Genomic DNA, 27,974 nt, shown 5'->3' on the forward strand with positions numbered 1-27,974 from the left:
GAATTGGGCTTGCAGGGAGATGTTTCGGGGCCGCAAAGAGCCGAAGCGAGCGGCAGAGTCCGCAGCCTCCTCGGGGCGCTGCAGCGGGGCGAGTGGCCCCAAAGGAGCCGGTTCCGGCCCCAAAAGAGGCGGCGGCATCGAGGGCCCCTTTTGAGCGGGGCCGCATGCAAATCCTGGCCGCGCGGCGCCTTCAAATGCCGCCGCCGCCGCCGTCCCGCCGCCACCGCCCCGGCACCCACCGCCCCTCCCGCCCGCCGCCATGAGCCCTCGGCTCCACGGCCTCGCCCTCCTCCTCCTCGCGGCCCTGCCAGGTACGGTCCGACCCCCCGCCGGCACCCGCCGGCCCCGGGGGGCTCCCCGCGGCCCCGGCCGCCCCTGGGGCCGGCCCCGCGCCGGCCTCCGCTGCCGCCACCCCGCTCAGCTCCTCTCCTCTCCTCTCCTCTCTCCGCAGGGCTGCGGGCGGCCGTGCAGCTGAGCGAGTCCGGAGGGGGCCTCCAGCCGCCCGGCGGCAGCCTCCGCCTCGCCTGCAAGGCCAGCGGCTTCACCTTCAGCAGCTTCAGCATGGTTTGGGTCCGGCAGGCGCCCGGGAAGGGGCTCGAGTGGGTCGCGGGTATTAGCAGCGATGGTAGTGGTACAGGCTACGCGGATGCGGTGCAAGGGCGCTTCACCGCCTCCAGGGACAACGCCCAGAGCACGCTCTACCTGCAGATGAGCAGCCTCCAGACCGACGACACCGGCACCTACTACTGCGCGAAAAGTGCTGGTGCTCACGGCGGTGCAGAGCCCGGCAGCGGCCCGGCAAAATCCCCAGCGAGTCGTTTCCCCCCCGCGACGCACGAGGGCAGCAATGCCTGCACGCTCCCCCGGCTGCCGGCACCGCACCGAAAGCTTTGCGCCTTGCAGAACGGCCTGCACCGCGTCCGGGCTCCATGCGCCGCGCCAAGTCTTTGTTGCACCTTGCAACACCCTTGTGCACCGTGCCGAAAGCTTTTCCCCTTGCAAAATCCCCCCCTGCACCGTGCCAAAAAGCTTTTCCCCTTGCAAAATCCCCCCCTGCACCGTGCCAAAAAGCTTTTCCCCTTGCAAAATCCCCTTGCACCGTGCCAAAAAGCTTTGCACCTTGCAAAATCCCCCTGCACCACGTCTGGGCTCCATGCGCCATGCCAAAAAGCTTTTCCCCTTGCAAAATCCCCCCCTGCACCGTGCCAAAAAGCTTTGCACCTTGCAAAATCCCCCCCTGCACCATGTCTGGGCTCCATGCGCCATGCCAAAAAGCTTTTCCCCTTGCAAAATCCCCTTGCACCGTGCCAAAAAGCTTTGCACCTTGCAAAATCCCCCCCTGCACCATGTCTGGGCTCCATGCGCCATGCCAAAAAGCTTTGCACCTTGCAAAATCCCCCCCTGCACCATGTCTGGGCTCCATGCGCCATGCCAAAAAGCTTTTCCCCTTGCAAAATCCCCTTGCACCGTGCCAAAAAGCTTTGCACCTTGCAAAATCCCCCCCTGCACCATGTCTGGGCTCCATGCGCCATGCCAAAAAGCTTTTCCCCTTACAAATTCCCCCCCTGTGCCGTGCCAAAAAGCTTTGCACCTTGCAGAATTCCCCTGCACCATGCCAAAAGGCTTTGCACCTTGCAGAAAGCCCCGCACCGCATGTGTTATCCCCAAAACTGCGCCTGAACCCCCAAACCATGCCCGGGCACCGGGCGCCTCCCCCCAGCCCCGCTGCACAAGGCCCCAGTCCCAGCCCCACCGCTGGGCCCCCACCCCGCTCCGCACTGCTGCCATCGCCGGGGGGATGGGGGGGGGAAGCCCCAGATCTACCGCAAAGGGGAAACAGCTGCAGAAGGTCAGGCCATAAAATACATAAATCAGCACTAACAGAGGAATCCCAGAACCACCTCGGTTTCTTCCAGCCCTGCAAAATCCAGGGGCTCTGATTTTGGGGGGGGAATCACTTTTTGCATGCAACTGCTTCACCACTGCAGCTGTTATTTCCTCCAGAGCAACACAAGGACGAGCTGAGGCCAAGGGACCCATCAGCCGCGATGCAAAAGGATGGGGCAATTCTGAAAAAAAGCAGATTGCTCCTTTCTGCAAAATTCTGCAATTTTTTTTTTTTTTTTGGCAAAAAAAAATCAACCCCCAGGTTGATTTGCCAGAAAAAAAAAAAAAAAAAAAAAGGAAACCTCCTTTCTGAGCACAAAAGTGTGCCTGCCTTCAGGGAAAAAGTGCATTTTTTTTTTTTGCAAACACAGGTTTTTCCGCTGGGATGACGCAACCTTCAGTAAAATCCTGGCAGAGCCCATGAAAGGACCAGAGCATCTGACCCTGCTGCAACTGCAAGAATTGCTCCAGACATGGTGCCTTAGTAAAGCTTTTTATAGCAAAATAACCCCCCATGCAACGAGCCAGGCTCGCGCAAACCTCAGCAAAGCACCCGTCACACAGCAGCAGATGCAACGGGGAAATGACCCAAAACAGGGCCCCTGGAGCCAGCAAAAGCCTCCTTTCGCAGATCAAACAGCTATTTTTACAACTTCCTCGAGTCATCAGAGGGAGAAGCCACCTGCAAAGGGCATTTCAGGGGCAGTTTCGGACTTTCAGGCATTTTCATGCCCCGGGTTGATTTGCATTGAGGCGAACTGCTTTTTTTTTTTTTTTTTTTTTTTTTTTGCCATTTCCCACGCCGTTTCTCCACCCCCCGGATGCTGCTGCCTTTCTGCTTATGCAGATCCAGCCCCCCAAAATGAGCTTAAAAACCCGCCGGGGTCATTGCTGCCGGCTCTCCGGGCTGGGGAGCAGGCAGCGAGGAGCACCGCGGACCGACTGAAATCTGCATTTTTTCCACCCGATCCTGGCGCCGTCACCGAAAACCACCTGGGTCAGGAGCATCAGCGACATCTCCTTTTTTTCTGGAGCAAACTGCACCTTCCCAGCACGCCGATCCGCCCCGTTTGCCAGCGGACGCAGCCCTCCCGGTGCCGCGAGGGAGGATGGATGATGCCAGGGCACTGGAGCCGTAAAATGGGATTTAACCCCCTTAAAAAGAAAGGTTTTTCTTTGCCCAGAGAGTGGAAAAAGCAAAAAGCAAAGACAGCAGCGCATTGCACCATGCAATTCCTTGCTGCGAACCCCGAGGATAAGGCAGGAGCTGCCGCAAAGGGCGGTTGCACCTGCTGGAAATGCACAAAAATTGCACAGCATTTACCAGCAAAAATCATCCACCGCAGACACGGAGGCTCTTCGATCCCGCCGAGCCAGGCGAGCGGGGATTTCGGCACGTGCGTGTCGCAGGTGCGTTAAAAAGCAAATCCATGCTGGAAAATGTTCTTTTTCCTGGGAAAGATGCACCGTATCCACAGGCTGCTGCACTACAGGATGCCCTAAACCCCTCCAATCCTTGCAAAAAGGGGTGATCCGCCAGGATATATCGCAATATAAAGGAATGCATCACCAGCAAGGGATATAAAGGAATATATGTTGCCCTGGGAATCGCTTTGGGAATTTATGCTTCAGGGCACCCCAGCTTGCAGGGTGCAAGGAATTAACGCCGGGATTTCGCGGTGCTCCGGCCCGTGACAAAACCCCCCGGCGGCTCCAAATCGCCGCCCGCAACGGAGAAATCGCGGCTGGAGGCCCAGTGCCGAAAGCGTCTTTTCCTGCGGATGAGGGATTTTTGCACCGCCCTGTGGCACCGTGGGTGGTGCTGGTGGTTGGTATCACGGTGATAAACTCCCTGACAAAAACAGCTGCTGCAAGCCGCGGAGAGGAGAGGAACGCCTTTTTCCACAAAAAAAATTCTCCCCCCCCCCCCATCCTGGATGCAAAAAATTCATCGCAAATGGTGCAACGTTGCCAAGAAAAAGCCAGGGATTTCTCTGCTTTTGCACCCTCTGCAGACCGAGTTCACTACGCAAAAGCCTCCAAAGAAATGGTTTTGTGCAAAAAACCCACCACTGCTTCAGTCCCCGGTTTAGGCTTTAGCGAGGTCATTAGCCGCTTTGTGCGTGCCTCTAATTGGGGTTTCCACCAGAGCAGCAGCATCTGTACAAATCCAGCAGGACAACGCAGCAGCAGAACGGGATTTTCGGCACGCGACGAGCATTTCAAGGCCTTTTTTGCCCCAAAACAGGCCGCACGGCAGGGAGGTAAAGCAGCGGCCCAGCCCGTCCTCCCGCCGTGCATTTACTGCGTTGCAGCAGGGCTCTCGCTGGCGAGGGAGGTTTTGTGCTACCGCGCACCGCTGCGTGTTTATGCCGATGCACGGGGATGCATGCCATGGCCAAAATAGGCAGCAACAGCGCCGTCCTGGGGCAAAACAGTGGCTTTTTGGGTGCGAGGTAAGGACCTTTTTGTGCGGGTCTGCATCACCGTGTGCTTGTGCTTATGCTGGTTATGCTGGTTGTGCTGGTTATGCTGGTTATGATGACACCATGACAGAGGCCATAGCAAAAACCCGTCCGCCACAAAGCCCCGGCAGCGCCAACCCCGCAGTTAACATCTGCGTGCAAAAAACAGCTAAAAATACCGATCTCAGGAAGTCACGAGGAATTAATCGACAGCAGCAAGCCGGCACAGCAATAACCTCCTTGCAAAACTCTCCCGCTTCTCTGCCTGGAAGGAGCATCTGCTTTGCTATAAAGCAACCATAAAAAAAAAAAAAAAACCAAAAAACTGATTTGCAGAAATGCAGAAAGCAAAGCCCCGAGAAAGCTCAATTGCTTCTTTTTCTTGCAGGGGGAAGAAATAAGAGTGCAAAAGGGGGAAGTTCCCCCCCGGTGGCATTTTGTACTGCAGTAAATCACTGGGTGCTGCTGCTGGTACTGATCACTGTGAAACACACCCAGACAAAAACCCTCCCCAAAACGGCTGCAGGAAAAGCGTTCAATTGGGGCCAAAGCACGGGAGGAACACAAAATCTGCAAGCAAACCTAAGGGGAAACAGGAAAACCCGCCTGATCCTGCAAAAATAATAAAATCCCAGCACGAGGTGCTGCAATCCTGGCAACTTCCAGAGAAATCCCTGCAGGAAACGCATTGCCACAAGGTGCGATCCTAGCAATTCCTTCGCTATTTCTTGCGCAAAACCACAAAACACAGCTTTCAGGGAAGTTATCACAACGCAAACACACCCCAATTAGCTATATTGCAGTTATTCAATCAGTTATAGCATTGCCCACATAATCAAGGCTTGGTGCAAATAGAAAAACGCAAAAAAAAGTCATTAAATGCACTCTAATTAGCAATAAAACCAATTATATCCCTGCAGCAAAGACCAGCCGGGTGAGCTTGCAGAGAGCTCCCGCTGGCTCAGAGCGGCACAGCTCCCAGCTCTTATTTGAAATAATTTCTCCGCTTCGGTGATTTTTAATGCCCCGGAGAGCTGGGGGTTAACGCCAAACCGCACGTTTGCATCGCTCACGCCGGCGAGAAACAGCAGCTTTCAACCGAAAAGCGCAGCCCCAGAGCCCCCACCTCACCCGGCACCGGGGGCTGCTGGGAGCCACCAGCCCAAGGGATTTGGGGGAGAAGCAGCTCAAAAAAAAGCATTTTAGCAAAGTGTTTTGCAGCCGCTCGTATCGCAGAAACGCAAGAGGGGAAAATAAGAGACGAAGCAGCAGCGTTGCAGCCGCCACTGCCCAGCGCGACACAAATCAGAGGATTTAAAGGACCCGGGGATGCTCCAACCACTACTGAGGGGGCAAAACATGGAGAAAAAAACAAAACTTGCCAAAACCCCCCCAAAATGAGGCTCGGCCAACAGCCCCCCATTCACTGTTGCATTTGAACCCCACAGATTTTGCAAAAAACCCCCAGTGGCAGCAGCCAGAGGGGACTTGGCTGCCTGGAAGACCCCAAACAAGGGCATTTGCTTCCCTTAGAAACAAGCAGATAAATGCAATTATGGGCAGGGACCAAAATTGCAGAAACACAACCCAAAAGAGCAGCAAAACAGGGACCGGCAGAGCACTTACCTTGCAAGGTGCAGAGCAGCCCCAGCAGCACTGTGCATACCCAAAAGCCAAATTTTGGGAGCCAAACAGCTCCCAGGAGCCGTTTTCCAAGCTTTTAAGCCCAAAGGCAGCCCTCCCTCCCCCCCCCCCCCCCCCCCCCCGCAGGTGCCGGGCATCAGGGCAGCGCGGGGTAAAAATGGGCTGCGCTGGGGAAAATGGGGGATTTGCTTAATTTGGTGCTGCTGCACTTCTTGTAGCAGGGAAAGGAGGTAAAACTGTTATTGCTGCTTTTTGGGGGCAAATTGGCTTGATTTACGGGGAAAAGGGGGACCTGAAGCATGTCTGGCTGCATGTCCCCCCTTATGCTGCACAAACCTGGGTGCATCTGAGAGCAGTTCCTGGGTTTTTGGTGTGCTTTAGCCTTGCTTGCTGGTGTTTCTGCTTTTTGGAGCCTCACTTCGTGGCGTTTGCTGGAGAAAAGCGGATTTTGGCAGCTCTGGGGCCAGGTGCTTCCTCCCAGGGCTGGAGGTTTTCAGCCCGGAGCTGTTGATCGCTGCTGGCTTTTCCTCCTGGTGCCCCTATTTCTGTGCAAATTGGGTGTTTAAGGGCGAATAGAGGGAGGGGGGGAATCGTGCTGGCACAAAGCTCTGTAAAGATCAATAAGTTGATTTTTGCATCGCCCCAGGAAAGGGTTTTTCCTCCTCTGTGGCAAAGTGCAAGAACGGAGGAAAAAAATATATCTTTTCCCCCACATTTCTTAATTTGCAGCATGCCCAGAGCTGCGGAGAAGGGGGGGGGGGGGTCCCTTTCCTCCTCCCCAAAACATTTGCACGAGCGGCGCCCAAAACTTGCAATAACTTGCAGTAACCAGGTATTGGGGAGGAATTGCGTTTTCCCAAGGGGGTGCGCGAAATTGCTGGTGCAAAGGGGGGGAAATAGGGGCAAAATTGCTGGTGCAGCGGGTGCAAGGGGGGTGCAAGAAATTGCTCTTGCAAAGGGGGTTCAGAAAAGGCAAAACTGGGCTGTTAAAGTGTTTTTTCCAGGCGGGCGCGGTGCTTCGGGGCTGGGAGGAGGGAAAAGAAACGATCTGCGTGAGAAAAGGGTGGAAATGCAGCAAACGAGCATCCCCCAAAGCGAAATAAACAAAAAAAGGAGGGTGATGGGCGAGGGAAGGGCTATTGCAGAGCGCCGATTTCCCCCTGTTTCGCCCCATTTCGCTGCCTCGGCAGCGCTGGTTGGGTTTTGGGTCCCAAAGGGGCGATGTGGCTGCGGCCGGCGGGTTTCGCTGCGGTGGTTTTTTTACTATTTTTTTTTTTAAATTGTGTTTTGCAGAACAGACTGGGGGAAGGGGTGGAAAAGAGGTGGAAAAGGGGTTTTGGCGGCCGGGGCGGCGGCGGCGCGGCACTGTGCTTGTCCTAGCAGGATTGACGCCGTGGGCCAGGGGACCGTGGTCACCGTGTCCTCAGGTGAGACCCTTTTCCCGGCGGTTTCGCGGTGAGAAATTGGGGGCGACAAATTGGGGGCGACTTCGGCGCTGGAGGGGGGGGGGCCGAAACGGCCCCCCAAAGTCATCGCGGGGCGGGGGAAAAGGGACCAAAACGGCCCGAATCGGCCGTCGGGAGGGCCGAAAATGTCCATTTCCCCCCCATTTTTCTTCGTTTTTCCCCTCTTCGTGCGGAGAAAAATGGACATTTGGGGGCCGAAAATGTCCATTTCCCCCCCATTTTTCTTCGTTTTTCCCCTCTTCGTGTGGAGAAAAATGGACATTTGGGGGCCGAAAATGTCCATTTTTCCGTCTTTTCTTTATTCCCCCCCTCCGTGCGGGAAAAATGAAAAACGGACATTTGGGGGCCGAAAATGTCCATTTTTCCGTCTTTTCTTTATTCCCCCCCCTCCGTGCGGGAAAAATGAAAAATGGACATTTGGGGGCCGAAAATGTCCATTTTTCCGTCTTTTCTTCATTTCCCCCCCCCACTTTGTGGGGGGAAAAAAAATTAGTCCGGAGACTGAGACTGGAAGCCGGGACTTGGAGGCGGCGATTTTTTTGGGGGGGAAAGGCATTTTATTGCGCAGAGATTAAGAGTGGAGGCCAGGACTTAGGGGCGGCAGGTTTTGGGGTGAAAAGGGCCATTTTTTTTATGCGGCTGCGGTGTTGCCGCCCGGGGCCAGGTGAGAAGTCGCCTTTTGGCCTATTTCCCCGCTTTTTGACCCCCAAAAGGCTCGATTTGGGACAAAAAATTCCCACTTTATAGGACTTCAGGGAGGGGGGGGAGGCCGGATTGGGGCCGGCGGCGGTGGAAATATGGAAGTTTTAGTCCTCCCGGGGGGGGGGGTCTTGGAGAGCTGCGATTTGGGGCAGAAAAGGGGTTTTTGCGCGCTGCCTCGGGGCTTTTTCGCACCGTGATAATATCGATCCTTGGGGCCGAGGAGTGCTGGTGACTGTCTCTTCAGGTAAGACCTCTCCTCCCCTCGCCCTGCCTTTTCGGGGCATTTTGCGGAATTTGGGGACTTTGGGGCATTTTGGGGCCGTCGGGAGGCCTCGGCGCCGGGTTTTCACCCCCGAGCCGGCAAAACGCCCTTTTCCGCCCCGTCCAATTTTAAACGGATTTATCTCCGAGGGGGCGTCGGGCTGCCCGCGGAGTGGAAATGTGGCTTTTTTGCCCCCCTTTTTCTTAATTTTGCCCCCGAATATCGATTTGTTAATTTTTTGGCGGGGGAGAAATTCGCTCCAAGTCGCGGAGAAATTAGGGCTTTGGGGCCAAATTAGGCGATAAAAGGGAGTCGGCGGATGGATCGGCCAGGGCGACTCAGAGGACTTAAACTTTTAATGTTTTTATTCGTCCCGGGCACTTAAATCTCCTCTTTAGGGCCCCAAATCGGCCCTCACGTTCGGCCTCGCGTTGTTTTTAATCGCAGAAATAGTCTTATTTTCCGTGGGAAAACTGACGTGTCGAGGCCTTAGGTCGAGCCCCGACAGCGGCTTTTCGGGTGTTTTTAGGCTGGATTTGGGGCTTCTGCGCGCTGCAGAGAAAGCGGCCAAAGTCCCGGTTTTTAGTTAAAAAGAGTCAGGGAGGTCGTTAGTGAGGGGAAAATTGCGCGATTTGGCCCGAAATGGGTTGAAGACTGAGGCCGAGGGACGACAGCAGCAGTGGCCGCAGGTAATTATTTTTCCCCTCTTTTTTTGACCGGTTCTCGTGGATTTTGGGTATAATTTGCTGTGTTTAGGTCCAGGCGTGGGCGTTAGTGGTTGGACTTTGTGCTTTGAATCGCGATGTTTTTGGTTAAAATATGGAGTTTTAGGGGCTCGCGGGTGAATTTTGGCGGACTTGGTTGCTGTGCCAAAAATCTTATTTTTGATCTCTTTAGGGTGTTTTTTTTTTTTTTAGGGAATTTTAGGGTGGCCGAGAGTGTGGAAAAGCTCCCGATTCGCACCGTTTGGGCGAATTTGGTCCCTTTTTTAAGTAGAAAAGGTGGAATTTGGCATCTTGGGGACTGTTTCGGGAAACGTTTGAATTGTTTAAGACTGAAAGATATATAATATATATAATATAATATATATTATATGTTATATAATATATATAATATAATACAATATATATTACATATATAATATAATATATATTCTAAACAATATAATATTATATATATTATATAACATATAATATATTTCCTTTAATGGATTATATATATTATATATATGCCCTTATATATATGTTTTAATCCTTTAATGGTTTAACCTGAACAGAGAAAAACCAAGAGCCGCTTGAGACGGTTCTCAAGTGCCGAGAGAAAAAGAATAATTTAATCATTAACGATAAATTACCGGACCTTATGTTTTTAAAGGTACATTTTTAGGAAATCGGGTTTTCTTCCTTTTCGGCGCTTGGTTTTGAGCTCTCGGCTCTTCTTTTTCTCCCCCTTTCCCGAAAATCGCCCCCACGAGTCTCGTTTTTAATGATTTTTTTTACGAGTGACTTTAATTACGTTTTTACGAGGCTTTTGCGTTAAAACAGTGGTGTTTTGTGAGTTTATGGAGAAATAGCGATTTTGGTGGGGGGGAAAGGCTTCTTTTTGTTAGTCTTAATCGTTCTTTGCAACAGAAATCATAAATAGGTTGAAAATAACCGGAAATGGGTTCTTTAAAGGGCGGAGCGGTAGGTTTTTTGCGAGGAGAAGCGATTTATTGCACTTATTAAGTGAAATAGAGAAAAACTGAAATATTTGGGCTTTTCTCTCTTAATGCCAATGAGACTCTCAAAACGTTTCACTGAAGTTCGTGCAATATGTTTCCCCCCCGGAAAAACAAATTGTTGTAAGAAAAAGGGACTTTGGGGCAGATCAGAGCTTTTAGGGTCAGATCAGGAGGCTGGAGGTGATTGATTGCCCGTTTTTGGCTTTTCTGCAGTGTTTTAAGGCTGAATTCAGGGCTCTAAAAGATATTCTGCCTCCAATAGTTTAATTATTTGCCTGTGGTCGGTGATAAAATAATCAAAAAACCTGCTTTTCTGCAGGTTTTGTGTGTGAAAAAGGTAAACTCGAGCCAGCCCAAAGGGTCTAAAATATATAGAAATAAAATCAAAACTCCTTTTTTTCGGGAGGGAAAGGGTTAGACCTAAAATGGTTGTTTTTCTGCCCAGGCTCAGTGGAGCGTGGGGCTGCAGGTGGCTCTTTCGGGTGGTTTATTTCGAGCCCCGAAACTGCCCTAAAATAACCCAGTTCTGGTTTCGAAAACAGCAGAAAATGGGAAGTGTTTTTTTCTCTCCTTTTTTGCATGCAAAAAATAACCCAGACTGAAAAACATTGCCACCTGCTCTGGGGAGGGAAATCAGCCCCCGCCGCGGTTTTGGGCTAAATTAAGCCGCTTTTGGGGTCAAGTCTTTTTTGTTTTGCTTTAGCAAACGATTCTCCTGGGCAAGTCTTGTTTTCCCAAAAGGGGAGTTTTTTCATCCCGGACAGGAAACCCGAATTTGCTGATTTTAACCTTGTGGATTTATCGCAATGCAAAAAAACAACCCTTAATAATTTAGGATTTGGGTCAAGCTGTTTTAAAAAAAACAAAGCAAAAAACCCCAAGGTGGCTGATAATTGTGACTTTAACATGTTCTCATTAGTTTTTAATCCCAATTAATTGAGTGTTTTCGGTGATGATTGTGACTTCAATGTGCCCCATTAGCTCATAGTCCCAATGATTGGAGTGTTTCTCCCATTTAAGACTTGACTAATGCTAATTAATTTTTATGAAGAGACTTCTTTTTTCCCTAGATAATCTTATTTTTTAAAAAGTACTTTAAGTCATGGACACCCTCGAGCCCATTTGAAAGGAATTCAACCATGAGCTCTCAGATGTTTATTAAGAGAGATATATATATAAAAAATATGGAGGCGACCACCGCTAATTATCGGCAAGGCAATTAATTAAACTCTTGGAAGTGGCGCTGCAAGAAAAGGGATGGGAATAAGTGAACGCTTGCTAGAAACGCAACCGGTAAGAGATTTATTTCACTTTATGCATTGATGGTTGATGGCTTTTAAGGAAGTTTGGTCCTTTGGGCTTAGGTTTGCTTTTTTTGGTGCGTAAGTGGGGCTGAAGTGCCCCAAAACTGTTCAGTGTTGGCCTGTCACTCGGTCCAGCAGTTGCATTTGGTGGAAATGTTGGGCGTTTTAGGCCACTTTTCTGCTTGGTGATGAGATAGTTCCCATTTTTGGTCTGTGGTTCGAAGTCAGGGAGCTTTCTGCTGGTCTCCACCGGCAGCAGATGGAGGTCGCCCATGGCTGAAATGGGGAGAAATAGCAGATTTCGATGAGTTTTGTCAGTGGAGGCATCTGAGTGCTTGTTGACTTGGATTTAAAGTGTTTTGAGGAATAGTTTGATTTTTTTCCCCACTTTTTTCTTTTTGGGGTGATACTTTGAGATTGTTTGAAGTAACTTCAAGGCTGTGCCTGATCTTGGAGACTTATTTCTGGGTTCAATGAGCTGAATTAACTGATCCGGGGCCCTTGGGTAGAGCTGAGACCCAGGCAGCTGGTGCGGAGGGGATGCTTGAGCAGTTGCAGGGTGGCAATTAAATTGCTTGATTAATTGGCTCATTAGTTGGGCTGAGGGCTTGGGCATGGGTGGGTTCCTCCTGGGGCTGCCTCTGTGGAGGGCATTGACCCAGTTTGGAGGAAATTTAGGGTCTGGTGCACGGTGGTACCAGCTGGTGCTGGGTCCAGGTCCTGCAGAACCAGCTCTGGGTGGACCCCGGGGTGCTGGTACCGACCCAGCTGGGGTCCGGCAGAGCCTGGTGCATGGTGGTACCAGGTGGTACCGGGAGCGGTTCCAGCACCACGGCATCCCCCAGGAGCCGGTTTCGCAGGAACTGACCCAGCCGGGGCCCAGTAGGGTCTGGCGGTACCAGGTGGTACCGGCTCTAGGACCACCATAACCAGTTCCCTGGGGGTGGTGGAGCAGCTGGGTGACCTCGGGGTGCTGGTACCGACCTGGCTGGGGCCCAGCAGGGTCTGGTGTGTGGTGGTACCAGGTGGTACCGGGAGCGGTTCCTGCAGAACTGGCTCCTGGGGCACCCCGGGGTGCTGGTACCGACCTGGCTGGGGCCCAGCAGGGTCTGGTGCATGGTGGTACCAGGTGGTACCGGGAGCGGTTCCTGCAGAACCGGCTCCTGGGGCACCCCGGGGTGCCGGTACCGATCCAGCTGGGGTCCAGTGGAGCCTGGTGCATGGTGGTACCAGGAGCGGTTCCTGCAGAACCGGCTCCTGGGGCACCCCGGGGTGCCGGTACCGATCCAGCTGGGGTCCAGTGGAGCCTGGTGCATGGTGGTACCAGGAGGGGTTCCTGCAGAACCGGCTCCTGGGGCACCCCGGGGTGCCGGTACCAACCCAGCTGGGGTCCAGTGGAGCCTGGTGCATGGTGGTACCAGGAGGGGTTCCTGCAGAACCGGCTCCTGGGGGACCTCGGGGTGCTGGTACCGACCCAGCTGGGGCTCAGCAGGGTCTGGTACATGGTGGTACTGGGAGCGGTTCCTGCAGAACCGGCTCCTGGGGGACCCCGGGGTGCCGGTATCGATCCAGCTGGGGTCCAGTGGAGCCTGGTGCATGGTGGTACCGGGAGCGGTTCCTGCAGAACCGGCTCATGGGGGACCCCGGGGTGCCGGTACCGATCCAGCTGGGGTCCAGTGGAGCCTGGTGCATGGTGGTACCGGGAGCGGTTCCTGCAGAACCGGCTCCTGGGGGACCCCGGGGTGCTGGTACCAACCCAGCTGGGGTCCAGTGGAGCCTGGTGCATGGTGGTACCGGGAGCGGTTCCTGCAGAACCGGCTCCTGGGGGACCCCGGGGTGCTGGTACCAACCCAGCTGGGGTCCAGTGGAGCCTGGTGCATGGTGGTACCAGGAGGGGTTCCTGCAGAACCGGCTCCTGGGGGACCCTGGGGTGCTGGTACCGGCCCAGCTGGGGCCCAGCAGGGTCTGGTGTGTGGTGGTACCAGGTGGTACTGGGAGCGGTTCCTGCAGAACCGGCTCCTGGGGCACCCCGGGGTGCCGGTACCGATCCAGCTGGGGTCCAGTGGAGCCTGGTGCATGGTGGTACTGGGAGCGGTTCCTGCAGAACCAGCTGCTGGGGGACCCTGGGGTGCTGGTACCGACCCAGCTGGGGCTCAGCAGGGTCTGGTGCATGGTGGTACCAGCGGGTGCTGGTTCTGGTTCCTGCAGAACCAGCTCTGGGGGGCATCTAGGGGACCCCGGGGTGCTGGTACCAACCCAGCTGGGGCCGAGCAGGGTCTGGCGCATGGTGGCACCAGGTCTGGAACCACCAAAACCAGTTCCTTGTGGAGCAGCTGGGGCACCCCGGGGTGCTGGTACTGGTCCAGCTGGGGCTCAGCAGGGTCTGGTGCATGGCGGTACCAGCTGGTACCGGGTCTGGGTCCTGCAGAACCGGCTCCTGGGGGACTGTAGAGCAGCTGGGGGACCCCAGGGTGCTGGTACCAGCTCAGCTGGGGCTTGTCAGGGTCTGGTGCATGGTGGTACTGGCTGGTACCAGGTCTGGAACCACCAAAACCAGTTCCCTGGAGGTCGTGGAGCAGCTGGGATACCCTGGGGTGCTGGTACTGGTCCAGCCAGGGTTCGGCAGGGTCTGGTGCGTGGTGGTACCAGGTCTGGATCCACCAAAACCAGTTCCCTGGGGGTCGTGGAGCAGCTGGGGCACCCCGGGGTGCTGGTACTGGTCCAGCTGGGGCTCAGCAGGGTCTGGTGCATGGCGGTACCAGCTGGTACCGGGTCTGGGTCCTGCAGAACCAGCTCCTGGGGACCCCGGGGTGCTGGTACTGGTCCAGCTGGGGCTCAGCAGGGTCTGGTGCATGGTGGTACTGGCTGGTACCAGGTCTGGATCCACCAAAACCAGTTCCCTGGAGGTCGTGGAGCAGCTGGGGCACCCCGGGGTGCTGGTACTGGTCCAGCTGGGGCTCAGCAGGGTCTGGTGCATGGCGGTACCAGCTGGTACCGGGTCTGGGTCCTGCAGAACCAGCTCCTGGGGACCCTGGGGTGCTGGTACCAGCTAAGCCGGGGTCCAGCAGGGTCTGGTGCATGGCGGTACCAGCTGGTACCGGGTCTGGGTCCTGCAGAACCAGCTCTGGGTGGGCTCTGCGGAGCAGCTGGGTTGGAGCGATGCTCTCTGCAGGCTCAGGGTTGCGTTGCACCGTCCCCCTCTTCCCCCCCCCCCCCCCCCCCAAAACGAGCTGTTTCCACCCGGTTTTGCACCGGCGGGGGACACGGTCCCTCTCCTCGGTGGCGGCAGGGTGGCTTCCCGCCGTGGTGGCTCCCCGTGAGGCTGGGGTGCAAATCGCGGCCATCGCCGTGCACGGAGGAGCCGCGCGCGACCGCGACCGCGCAGACCGCCCCGGCCCTTCCTCCGCTCGCCGCCGGCTGAGACGCCCCTTCTCTCCCCTCTGCCTCTCCCCCAGGGCGCCCCAGCGCCCCGAGCCTCTTCCCGCTGGTCTCCTGCGGCACGCCGGAGAGCAGCGAGCTCTACTCGGTGGGCTGCTTGGCCCTGGACTTCCTGCCCGAGGCGCTCGCCTTCTCCTGGACCAACTACGCCAACGAGAGCGTCTCCGGCGGCGTCGCCGTCTTCCCCGCGACCCTCGCCGACGGGCTCTACACGGCCGCCAGCCAGCTGACGCTGCCGCTGCCCGACGGCAAGAGCCAGCAGCCCTTCTACTGCCGGGCCCGGCACTCGGAGGGCGACCGCTACCTGCGGGTGGTCAACCCCGGTGAGTCCCGTCCCCCCGCCCCGGCCGCGCGGGGCCTTTCGGTGAGGGGGGACGTGTGGCGCGTGCTCAGCTCTCGCCCGTCCCGCAGCAGACCCGGTCGACGCCGTCCCCGCGGTGAGCATCCACCCGCCGTCCCGGGACGACTTCGAGGGGCCCTACAGGAACTCCACGGTCCTCTGCCGGGTGGTCAGCCCCCGCGGCCTGCCCGTCGCCGTGCAGTGGCTGAGGAACGGGGCTCTGCAGGAGGCCGGCGTGGCCACCGAGCGCCCCGTCCCCGACGGCCGCGGCGGCTACGTCACCAGCAGCGGCCTCTCCGTCTCCGAGTCGGACTGGAACGCCGGCACCACCTACACCTGCAAGGTGGACGCCGAGATGCGGAACACCAGCAAGGCCATGGAGTGCGGCTGTAAGTCCCCCCGCCCGCCGACGGCCCTCGCGGGGAGGGGACGCAGCTGCTGAAACGCCCCCCTTGCCCCCGCTGCAGATGACCACCAGCCGGACGTGAAGATCGTGGTGAGGACCGTCGCCCCGGCTTTCGCCGACATCTTCATCGACAAGGTGGCCAAGCTGACCTGCCGGGTGGCCAACCTGCCCAGCGTGGAGGGCCTGGCCATCGCCTGGGGCAAGGAGTCGGGCCAGGAGCTGGAGACCAAGACGTTGCCCCAGGTGCTGCAGCCCAACGGCCTCTACAGCGTGGACGGCGTGGCCACCGTCTGCGCCGACGAGTGGGACAAGGGGGAGGTCTACACGTGCAGAGTGAGCCACCCCGAGCTGCTCTTCCCCGCCGAGGAAAAGCTGCAGAAGAAGAGCGGTGAGCTGCCCTTTCTTTGCTTTCAAATCGGGGAAGGCAAAGCGCGTCGGCGTCCGAGCTCAGGGCGTCGCTCGCGTGCGCGCGCGAATCGCTGCAAAGGGGCTGCTCCCGCGGCAGAAACGGGCTGAAAATGCAAGAATTGCTGCCATTGCATTGGGTTTTTTAATGCAAAAATTGGGGAATTGTGCTTGGAGCAACGCCCGCCACTTCTGTGCGCGCACGAATCGCTGCAAAGGGGCTGCTCCCGCAGCAGAAACGGGCCCAAAGTGCAGGAATTGCTGCCATTGGGTTGGGGTTTTTGGCAAAAATTGGGGAAAGCAGGCGCGTTGCGTTTCTGCTTGGAGCCCCAATGCACGCGCGTCGCAGCGACTCGTGCGTGCGCCAAGGTTTGCTCCTGCGGCAGAAACGGGCTCAAAATGCAGGAATTGCCGCAACCCGCTCCCAACCCCCCTTCCTCCGGGACGCACGGCTCTTCCCAACCGCCCGTCTCCCTCTTCCCACCGCGCAGACAGCGACGCCAAGGCCCCGTCCATCTACGTCTTCTCGCCGCCGGCCGAGCAGCTCTCCATGCACGAGACGGCGACGGTGACCTGCCTGGTGAAGGGCTTCAACCCGCCCGACCTCTTCGTCCGCTGGCTGCGCAACGGGGAGCCGGTGGCGGCCGGCGACTACGTGACGCTGCCGCCGGCGGCCGAGGGGCAGCCGCCGCGCTCCTACTTCACCTACAGCGCCCTGAGCGTCGGCGGCGAGGACTGGGCCGCCGGCAACGTCTACACCTGCCTGGTGGGGCACGAGAAGCTGCCGCTGCAGGTGGCCCAGAAGTCGGTGGACAAGTCCTCGGGTAAACCCACCTCGGTCAATGTGTCCCTGGTGCTCTCCGACGCCGCCAGCGCCTGCTACTAACGCCCTCCGAGGCCCCCCCGTCCCCCACGCGTGTGTACATACAACCTCTACATAAAAAAAAATCAAAAAAAAAAAAAGAAAATCCTTCCCTCGATGTTGTTTCTGGAGTGCAAAATTGTTCCCTCTTCTAGACGGGGAAAAACCCAGCAATAAAGTCGATTCTCTCTTTTGGACTCAACCATCACCCCCATGCGATCTTTGGCTCGTGCGGCCTGGGGGGACGCGTCGGATGCTCCGGAAAGGCCCCGGCTCTGCGTCCGCGCTCCTCCCTGGCTCTTCTCGCGTCGCCTTGGGGCATTTTAGCTGCAGGGCGAAGGAGGCGCCGGCCGGCGTCGTCCCGGCTGCCGCGCGGCTTTCGCTTGGCGCCTGCGGCGTTTGCACCCTCTCGCAGCGGCTTGCGGGGCCCCGGCTTGCGCGTGCAATTGCAGCCAGCGTCCTTTTGCACCTCTTCTGCCTCTCCGCCCGCTTGGGAGGCGTCTCGGCGTGTTGGAGAGCCTGGAGGAAGGCTCGGCGCTGCTTTCTTGCGCCGCTTGACGCGATACCTGCCTTATTTTTCCCCCCTTTCCCGGGGTATTTAGGGATGCGTTGGCCCTGCGCGGCGGGGGGATGCGCGCACGCACACGTCCCCCTTTGCAGCAGCAGCTTGCGGAGGCTTTAGAGCATCTTTTCCTTTAAAAAAGGGGGAATCGTGTCCCCCACTGAAGCCCTTCAGGGGAGCGTCATGAGGAGAAGCAATGTGCATGCTGGGAAAGGGCTCCACTTTGGGGCGGAATAGGGGAAAATCTGCCCCGGAACCGGAGGCAGCAGGAAACGCTGCAAAGAGGGATCAAAAATGAGCACGAAGAGGGAAAAGCTGCTGTTCTTTTTTGGAGAGACGCCTCTTCCAGCACAGGAGCTGCCTGGGCCATTCGCAGGCAGAAGTTGGGGCAGCCGGAAGGGTTTTCCCAGGGGAAAAACGTCCTCCGGGAGGGATTTTGCACCCGGAGGGGTTTTGCCTCAACGGAGCCTGTTTGCAGGGGTGGCAAAGCTGCCCGAGGCCAAAGAAAGCTGCAAATTTGGGTGCGAAGCCCCAAACTTGGCGCGTTTGCACCCGTTGGGCGTGAGCCGAGGGGCGAAGCAAGCGCGGGGTCAGTGCGTAGTAGGAAACAGTCCAACCCCCGATGACAAAGCTAAAGAGGGGGAAAAAAATAGCGCCAGACCCCAAATCATGGTTTTTCCTTAGCTAGTTGTGCCTTTCCTTGAATGCACGACCCCAAATCCGCAATGCTCGGGGATCCCTGTGCTCTCTGTCGGAGCATGTTTCTTTTGGGGCGTCTCAGCCCCAGCTGATGCAAGAGCAAAACTGAGATTTTATTTATTTTTTTTATGATTTTTCGTCTGCTGAATGCAATGCGACCTCAGCTGCCGGTGCTTGTGCGATGCTTTGCAGCGGAGGGGGCAAAAGCTTATCCGCGGCGGCGAATGCAGCGCGACCGCAGAAATGGGGCTTTTCGGGAGCATCCGCCCCGGAAAGGGTGTTTTTGGGGGAAAAGGAGCCGGGTTCAGCGCTGGAGCTGATTTACCCCAGCGCGCTCCGGTGTCCCAGCTCACGGCGGAGCAATGGGCAGATGGAAAAGCCGCCTCAAAAACAGAGCCCAAACTCCCCCTCCCACCATCGAATTTGCAGGGAATTTGCAGGGAATTTTGCAAATTTGCCAATTTTGCCGATTGCATCCAGCTGCAACCATTTCCTGGGGTTTTTCCTCTGCGTGCCGACCCATTCTCCCGTGGCGATGGCTTGCGACAAATTCCCGCTCCTCGGTGGCTCCCACTTAACGCACGGAAACCCCAAAACCCGCCGTGGGGACGGGTGCCCCCGGCAAGGCCGAGGTTGCTTTCGCAAACCAGCCCCGGTTTTGGCTGCTTTGGGGCGTTTTCCCCTGTCGCTTCCACCTCCCTGTGGCTTTCGGAGCTGCAGCCCCTGTTTTGCAGCACCCGACCCCGTGCGACCCCCGCCCGGTGCAAAGCCGCAGCAAAACGGGGCCAAACGCGGCAAAACGGGGCCTTTTTCCCCGGCCGGGCGGAGGAGCTAACTTGCTTTTGACTCTGTCCCAAGCCTACCTGGACGGCTTCACGGAGGTGGAAGAGGAGGACCTGAACAACCTCTGGACCACAGCGTCGACCTTCATCGTCCTCTTCATCCTCAGCCTCTTCTACAGCGCCACGGTGACCTTGATCAAGGTACGGGCTAAATCGCCGCCTTCGCTCCCCGGTCCTGCTCCACCCCGGCGGTGCAAAAGACCCAGGCGGAAAGTTTTTTTCCCCAATGGAAAAAAAAACGTGGATTCCTCCTGCGCTCTGGCCAAAAATCCCCTTTTTTCCACCCTTTTTTCCCAGGGTGTTTCAGCAAGTTTTTTTATTCATTTGTGCATATATTGAAAGGGGCTCAAAGCTGGATGCTAGGAGAAAGGATGGGAAATAGGATAGCGCAAAAAATACGTATAAAAAATAGAGTAAAAACCTATGTTTAACTCTGTGCTAATAAATGCATTTTGCTTTCCCCGATTCCAGGTGAAATAACCGGTTTCCTGGGAAAGGCACACTGCCCGAAGATGCCGCCACCGGCTCCGGCTCCTCGGCAGCCCGTTTCCCCGCCGGGAGGTTTCGGGACTCTCCTGCTCTCCGTTTCGGGCTTGTTTGGTGCCGGACCGGCGGCCGCGGAGTGGGAGGCGTTGCAGCCGGGCTTCGGTTGCCCTTGTGATTTGTTTTTTCCTTGTAAATAGCTGGAAAAATAAAGGTTCCTAGTGTTTCCCCAGCACGTGCCGTCTTTGCTTGCGTCCGCGCCGCGGTTTCCAGGGGGGATGCGCCATGCACGGAGCAAGGATATCCCATGCATGGAGCAAGGATTTTCCATGCACGGAGCAGGGATGCACCATGCACGGAGCAAGGATTTTCCGAGCATGGAGCAGGGATGCACCATGCACGGAGCAAGGATTTTCCGAGCATGGAGCAGGGATATCCCATGCATGGAGCGGGAATACGCCATGCACGGAGCAGGGATGTGCCATGCACAGGGCAAAGATATTCCATGCACGGAGCAAGGATATTCTATGCACAGAGCAGGAATACCCCACGTACGGAGCAGGGATTTTCCGAGCATGGAGCAGGGATATCCCATGCATGGAGCAGGGATGCTCCATGCATGGAGAGCGGGAATACGCCATGCACGGAGCAGGGATGTGCCATGCACAGAGCAAAGATATTCCACGCACGGAGCAGGGATTTTCCATGCACGGAGCAGGGATTTTCCACGCACGGAGCAGGGATGCCGTGGGGCAATGCAGCCAAGCAGGTCGAGTTGCACCGCAGCGTCCCGGGTGGGTTGCAAAAAGCTGCCACAAACCGGCCGGGATTTGGGTGCCGGACGGGGACGGACGTTGCCCGGGGGGCGGCGGGCGGCTGCGCAGCTCCTCCGGCGGTTTGCAAGGTGATCCGGAGGCTGGCTGCCGCTTTGGGGTTGGAAACCCGCCTTTTTTTTTGCAAAGCTTCCTCAGAGGTTTTCCAGCTTCGTCCCCCCCCTCCCCACAGGGAAGCCGGCAAGAGGCAGCGTCTACCCCATCGTGCCTTGCTGCAGCGCCGGCGCCCCGGGCACGGACGCCCTCCTGGCCTGCCTGGCCACGGGCTTCAGCCCGGGCAGCGGCATCAAGTGGATCCTGCCGGAGTCGGGCAGCGCCGTCTTCATCCTCCCGCCGCTGCCGCCGCCACCCCGCCAGGACGTGGCCGCCGGGACCCACCTCATGGTGCTGCGGGACCCGGGGCGCCGGCAGGCGCTGAGCTGCAGCGTGACCTTCGGCGACAGGCAGACCATGTCCAAGGCCTTCCCGCCGGACGGTGAGGACGTGGCGGCCGGTTTGCTGCCAGGAAAGCAACCGTCCCCGTTGCAACCTGCTCGTTGGTCGCAACCTGCTCGTTGGGTGCAACTTGCCCATTGGGTGCAACCTGCCCATCGGGTGCAACCTGCCCATTGGGTGCAACCTGCCCATCGGGTGCAACCTGCTCGTTGGGTGCAACTTGCCCATTGGGTGCAACCTGCTCGTTGGGTGCAACCTGCTCATTGGTTGCAACCTGCTCGTTGGTTGCAACCTGCCCATCGGGTGCAACCTGCTCGTTGGGTGCAACCTGCCCGTTGGGTGCAACTTGCCCATCGGTTGCAACTTGCCCATCGGTTGCAACTTGCCCGTTGGGTGCAACCTGCTCGTTGGGTGCAACCTGCCCATTGGTTGCAACCTGCTCGTTGGGTGCAACTTGCCCATTGGGTGCAACTTGCCCATTGGGTGCAACCTCCCGTTGGTTGCAACCTGCCCATCGGGTGCAACCATCCCTGTTGCAACCTGCCCATCGGGTGCAACCTGCCCATCGGGTGCAACCTGCCCTCGGTCGCAGCCTCCCGTCGGTCACAGCCCCCCGTCGAGGGGCCGGGCTGACGGGGACTCTCTGCCCCGGCAGCGTGCGGGGCGGCGCGGCCGTCCTCCCGCGTGCACCTGGTGGAACCGCCGTGCCCGGCGGCCGAGGGCCCGGCGCCGCCGGAGCTGGTCTGCATTGTCTGGGGCTTCGGGAGCGGCGGGGCGGCGGCGGCGGCGACGACGTGGCTGCTCAACGGGCGGGAGACGGGCCTGGAGGCGCGGGTGTCCCTCGGCGAGGGCGAGGACGGCTCCGCCAGCAGCTACAGCCGGCTGGAGATCACCCGCGAGAGCTGGGACGCCGGCGACGTCTACACCTGCAAGGTGACCTACTCGGGCGGAGACGGGGCCGTGGAGATGCACAACAGCAGCAAGTGCCAGGGTGAGAGGCCCGGACGGGCGGTGGGGGCGCGCGCGGGGCAGGGATGCGACGGACGGCTGGACGGAGGGATGCACGTGTGCGCGATGGACGTGATGGATGGGTGCGTGGTGGGTGGACGGACTTGTGCCTGCACGATGGATGAGATGGATGGATGGATGGACTCATGCATGCAAGATGGACATGACGGATGGGTGGATGGATGGACTCGTGCATGAACGATGGACGAGATGGATGAGTGCAGGGGTGGGTGGATGGACTCGTGCCTGCATGATGGACGTGATGGATGGGTGCAGGGGTGGGTGGATGGACTTGTGCATGCACGATGGACGTGATGGATGGGTGCAGGGGTGGGTGGATGGACTTGTGCATGCACGATGGACGTGATGGATGGACGGATGGACTCCTGCCTGCACGATGGACGTGATGGATGGATGGATGGACTCGTGCATGAATGATGGACGTGATGGATGAGTGCAGGGGTGGGTGGATGGACTTGTGCATGCACGATGGACATGATGGATGGGTGCCTGGGTGGATGGATGGACTCCTGCCTGCACGATGGACGTGATGGATGGGTGCACGGGTGGACGGACTCATGCACGATGGGGACACGGACACGATGGAGGACAAGGACGAGGGGGAGGCAACTGCCAGCCTCGCGGTCCCTCACCCCCTGCTGCCCCCCCGCCCTTGCAGCCTGCCTCAGCGGCTCGATGACGCCCCGGCTGTACGTGACCCAGCCGTCCTTCGGCGACGCGCTCGCCGGCAAGGCCGTGGCCAGCTGCCTGCTGCTGGGCTGGCACCTGCGCGGCGCCAAGCTCTTCTGGCAGGCGGGCGGGAGCCGCCAGCCGGAGCGGCCCGTGGGGACCGTCACCCCGCACGCCAACGGCACCGAGAGCCTGCTCACCACCTACCCCGTCTCCCTGGAGCAGTGGAAGGCCGGCCTGAGGCTCGCCTGCCACGCCGACGTCCCCTGCCACGGCAGCATCTCCGAGGAGCTCGCCGTGGGGCCGGCACGTGAGTCGCCCCGGGGTGGCGGCGGGGGTGCACGAGGGCGTGCAGTGTTGCACGGCCGTGCACGAGGTTGCACGGGGATGCACGAGGTGATATGGCATCGTATGGCCGTGCATGGGGTTGCAGGGGATTGCACGGGGTTGCAGGGAGTTGCACAGGGTTGCAGGGAGTTGCACGGGGTTGCAGGGGATTGCACGGGCTTGCAGGGGATTGCACGGGGTTGCAGGGGCTTGCAGGAGATTGCACGGGGTTGCATGGGGTTGCAGGGGGTTGCAGGGGGTTGCACGGGGTTGCAGGGGATTGCACAGGATTGCACGGGATTGCAGGGGGTTGCACGGGGTTGCACGGGGTTGCACGGGCTTGCAGGGGATTGCACGGGGTTGCACAGGATTGCACGGGGTTGCACGGGGTTGCACGGGATTGCAGGGGATTGCCCGGGGTTGCCCGGGGTTGCACGGGGTTGCACGGGGCCACGCGGGCTTGCACAAACCCCTCTCTCCCCTCCGGAGACCCCCTAACCGCACACCCCGCCGCTCCTTTCCCCCCCGCCGCCCCCGGCCTTGCAGCGGGCCCGAGGAAGGTGCCGGTGGTGACCGTCTCCCGCGCCGTCCTCGAGGGCTCGGGGACGAGCGTCCCGGCGGCGCGGCTGCTCTGCGAGGCCAGCGACTTCTCCCCGCGGGACATCAGCGTGCGCTGGGAGGCGGAGGGCGCCGAGGAGCCCCCCGAGCGCTACGAGAGCGGCCCCGTGGCCGGCGACGGCCCCTTCTACACCCACAGCCTCCTCCGCGTGGCGGCCGGGCGGGAGGCGGCCAACTACACCTGCGTCGTGCAGCACCCGGCCGCGGAGCAGCCGCTGCGTGTCACGGGCCGCGCCGGTAAGCAGCGGCGCGGTCGTCCCCGCCGGCGCGTCCCGTCCCGTCCCGTCCCGTCCCCGCCGCGGTGCAATTCCTCCTCCCGCCGCGGCGCAAAAAGGGACGGGGACGCCGCGCCGCCGCGCAGCCCCCCGCCGCGCCGCGAGGCCCGTCCTCCCTCCCCGGGAGGGTTTTCGGGTGCAAACGCGACTTGCAGCCCCGGGAGGAGGTTGCAGGCGATAAACCCGGCGCCGCCGGACCCTTCTCGCAGGTGTCCCCAGCCCCCAGCGCCCGCGGGTCTCCGTCTTCCTCGCCCCCGGCGGCAGCGGCGGCGGCGGGGAGCTGGCCTGCTTCGCCGCCGGTTTCCACCCGCCCGGCGTCGACATGCGCTGGGAGGCGGCGGGCGGCCGGCGGCTGGACTGCGCCGGCGAGCGGGTGGCCCTGGCCGACGGCACCTTCCAGCAGCGCTGCACGGCCACGCTGGGCGCCGAGGAGTGGCGGGCCGGCGGCACCTACGCCTGCACGGTGACCCACGGGCCGTGGGCGGAGGAGAAGTCGCTCGCCCACCCCGGTGAGACGCCCTGCGACGCCGCGGCGAGCCTTGCAATGCCATCGCGCGCCTTGCAACGCCGTGGCGAGCCTTGCAACGCCGTGGCGAGCCTTGCAATGCCATCGCGCACCTTGCAATGCCGTGGCGAGCCTTGCAATGCCGTGGCGAGCCTTGCAATGCCATCGCGCACCTTGCAATGCCGTGGCGAGCCTTGCAATGCCATCGCGCACCTTGCAACGCCGTGGTGAACGTTGCAACGCCGTGGTGAGCCTCGTGACGCAGCAGAAAGCCTTGCAACGCCGTGGCGAGCCTTGCAATGCCATCGCGCACCTTGCAATGCCGTGGCGAACCTTGCAAAGCCGTGGCATGTCCTGCAATGCCGTGGCACGCCTTGCAATGTGGCAGAAAGCTTTACAACGCCGTGGCCAGCCTTGCAATGCGGCAGAAAGCCTTGCAATGCCGTAACGAGCCTTTTAATGCCATGGCACACCTTGCAACGCCGTGGCGAGCCTGGCAATGCCATCGCACACCTTGCAATATTGTGTTGAGCCTTTTAATGCCATGGCACACCTTGCAATGCCGTGGCATGTCCTGCAATGCCGTGGCATGTCCTGCAATGCCGTGGCAAGTCTTGCAATGCTGCGGCACGCCTTGCAACAGAACGACAAGTTTGAAATGGGGTGGGAAGCCTTGCAACGCTGTGGCACACCGTGCTTTGCCGCGGCGAGCCTTGCACCGTGCTGGGTGCTGCATTTGCTTTGCAAGGTGCCGAAGCGCGATGCATCCCGCCAGCTTTCAGCGCCGATCACCCCCACGCATTCCCACTGTCGAACAGCTAAAAATACTCTGGTTTTTTTGCCCCCCTCTCTCCGCGGTCGCAGGTTGCCAGACGCCGCCGCCGTCCTCGTCCTCGGTGCAGCCGCCGCCTTTCCGGGAGCTCTTCCTGCGCGGGGCGGCCGAGCTGACGTGCAGCGGGCCGCGGGGCAGCGCCGTGCTGGGCTGGCTGGTGCAGGGGCGCCCGGCCGAGCCCGGGGCCGTGCGGACGCAGCCCGGCGCCGAGGGCGGGGGGCCCCGCAGCCGGCTGCGCGTCAGCCTGCGCCAGTGGAACGACACGGCCCGCTTCGCCTGCCGCCTCCGCAGCGGCGCCGAGGAGACGCGGCTGGAGCTCAGCCGCACCACGGGTGAGGGCCGGGGGCCTCGGGGGCGTCCGGGGGGGCGGTGGGGGTTCGGAGAGCCCGTGCAACGCCGTGGCGAGCCTTGCAATGCGGTGCTGAGCCTTGCAACGCCGCGCTGAGCCTTGCAATGCGATAGCGAGCCTTGCAGCGCTGCAAAGAGCCTTGTAACGCTGCAAAGAGCCTTGCAACACTGCAGAGCGCCTTGTAACGCTGCGAAGAGCTTTGCAATGCTGTAAAGAGCCTTGTAACGCTGCAAAGGGCCCCGCAACGCTGCAAAGGGCCTTGTAACGCTGCAAAGGGCCTTGTAACGCTGCAAAGGGCCTTGTGAGGCTGCAAAGAGCCTTGTGAGGCTGCGAAGAGCCCTGCAATGCTGCAAAGAGCCTTATAATGCTGCAAAGGGCCTTATAATGCTGCAAAGGGCCTTATAATGCTGCAAAGGGCCTTGCAGTGCTGTAAAGAGCCTTGTAACGCTGCAAAGAGCCCTGCAATGCTGTAAAGAGCCTTGTAACGCTGCAAAGAGCCTTGAAACGCTGCAAAGAGCCCTGCAATGCTGCCAAGAGCCTTGTAACACTGCAAAGAGCCTTGTAACGCTGCAAAGAGCCTTGCAATGCTGCAAAGAGCCTTATAATGCTGCAAAGAGCCTTGTAACGCTGCAAAGAGCCTTGTAACGCTGCAAAGAGCCTTGTAATGCTGCAAAGAGCCTTGCAGTGCTGCAAAGAGCCTTGTAACGCTGCAAAGAGCCTTGTAATGCTGCGAAGAGCTTTGCAATGCTGCAAAGAGCCCTGTAATGCTGCAAAGGGCCTTGTAACGCTGTGAAGAGCCTTGTAACGCTGCAAAGAGCCCAGCAACGCTGCAAAGAGCCCAGCAACGCTGTGCAAAGAGCCCAGCAACGCTGTGCAAGGGAGCGCGAGAAAGGGGCCGCCGGTGCCAGTGCCGGTGCTCGGCCACGGCCCCCAGCTGCCCCCCGTCCCCCGCAGGCCCCTTGAAGCCGCCGACCATCCACGTGCTGCCGTCGTCGGTGGCGGAGGCCTGCGGCAGCCGCAACTTCACCCTCTTCTGCGTCGCCGACGATTTCTACCCGCCGGAGGTCGCGGTGTGGTGGCAGCGGGGCGGCGGGGGGGGCCCGGCCGGCGAGGCCGTCGCCCCGAGCTGCGACCACGAGGCCCGGCGCTGCTCGGCCGTGGCCAGGCTGGAGGTGGCCCGCAGCGAGTGGGCCGGGGGGGCCTCGTACGGCTGCTTCGCCGCCCACATCGCCGCCGCCGCCGTGGCGGAGAGGACCGTGGACGCCGACACCGGTGAGGGCGCCTCTTCCCCGCTTCTTGCGTTTTTTTGGGCATTCTTGCACGCGCGGGGCTGCAGACGCCCTGCCGGGGGGCTCGGGGGACGCGACGGACCCCCGCTTTCCTCCCGCAGGCCTCTGGGACTGCGGCGTCCCGCCCCCGGTGCCCTGCGGGCTGCTGGCCGACGGCGACGACGCCGATCCCGAGGACACCGACGGCGCCTGGACCTCCTTCTCCACCTTCGTCGTCCTCTTCCTCGTCCTGGTCTTCTACAGCGGAGTCGTCACGTTCATCAAGGTGGTGATGGGGCTGCGGCGAGGCTGCGCTCCCCCCCCGAGAAACGTCCCTTTCTCTCGTCCTTGCATGGACGGCGTTGCTTCGTGTCGCGTTGCGTTGCAGTGTGCTGCGTTGCACAACCTCGTGTCGCGTTGCACAACCTCGTGTCGCGTTGCACAACCTCGTGTCGCGTTGCACAGCTTTGCGTTGCGCTCTGCAGCCTTGCATCACGTTGCACAACCTTGTGTCGCGTTGTGCAGCCTTGCAGTGTGTTGCACACCCTTGCACTGCGTTGCACACTCTTGCATCGCTTTGCACACCCTCACATCGCGTTGCACACCCTTGCATTGCGTTGTACACCCTTGCATTGCGTTGCACACCCTCGCATTGCATTGCACACCCTCGCATCGCATTGCACACCCTCGCATTGCGTTGCACACCCTTCCATTGCGTTGCACACTCTTGCATTGCGTTGCACACTCTTGCATCGCGTTGCACACCCTCGCATTGCGTTGCACACCCTTCCATTGCGTTGCACACCCTCGCATTGCGTTGCACACTCTTGCATCGCGTTGCACACCCTCGCATTGCGTTGCACACCCTCGCATTGCGTTGCACACCCTTCCATTGCGTTGCACACTCTTGCATTGCGTTGCACACTCTTGCATCGCGTTGCACACCCTCGCATTGCGTTGCACACCCTTCCATTGCGTTGCACACCCTCGCATTGCGTTGCACACTCTTGCATCGCGTTGCACACCCTCGCATTGCGTTGCACACCCTTCCATTGCGTTGCACACCCTCGCATTGCGTTGCACACCCTCGCATTGCGTTGCACACCCTTCCATTGCGTTGCACACCCTTGCATTGCATTGCACACCCTCGCATCGCACACCTTTCTCCCTAACCTCTCCCTTTCTCCCCTCGCAGGTGAAATAACGCCCAGCGCCGCCCGCGCGCCCCGAGGCCCGTCCCAACCCCTCCTCGGCCGCCGGCCCGTCGGAGCCGTGCGCCCGCCGCGCGTTTCCCCTCTGCCCGCTGCCTTCCCGGGCCGGAGCGCCCCGCGGTATCGGTCGCGC

General features: G+C 59.2%; 2 gene segments (V, D, J or C); both read left to right on the forward strand.

Moving 5' to 3' along the window:
- The first annotated feature begins 212 nt into the window (after positions 1-212).
- On the forward strand, positions 213-19,725 carry LOC135325344 (Ig mu chain C region-like). The segment is given in 9 exon segments: positions 213-311; positions 452-798; positions 8,273-8,408; positions 14,909-15,214; positions 15,303-15,620; positions 15,699-16,025; positions 16,534-16,866; positions 19,024-19,148; positions 19,479-19,725. Coding segments are annotated over 9 exon segments (1,953 nt in total).
- Positions 2,657-27,957, forward strand: LOC112995345 (Ig mu chain C region membrane-bound form-like). The segment is given in 11 exon segments: positions 2,657-4,343; positions 4,741-7,423; positions 20,496-20,798; positions 21,414-21,749; positions 22,446-22,766; positions 23,330-23,638; positions 23,886-24,185; positions 25,046-25,345; positions 26,317-26,634; positions 26,753-26,916; positions 27,826-27,957. Coding segments are annotated over 9 exon segments (2,151 nt in total).
- Positions 27,958-27,974: the final 17 nt, after the last annotated feature.

Source organism: Dromaius novaehollandiae, chromosome 36 (assembly GCF_036370855.1).
Source record: "Dromaius novaehollandiae isolate bDroNov1 chromosome 36, bDroNov1.hap1, whole genome shotgun sequence".
In the NCBI taxonomy this organism is placed as follows: domain Eukaryota; kingdom Metazoa; phylum Chordata; class Aves; order Casuariiformes; family Dromaiidae; genus Dromaius; species Dromaius novaehollandiae.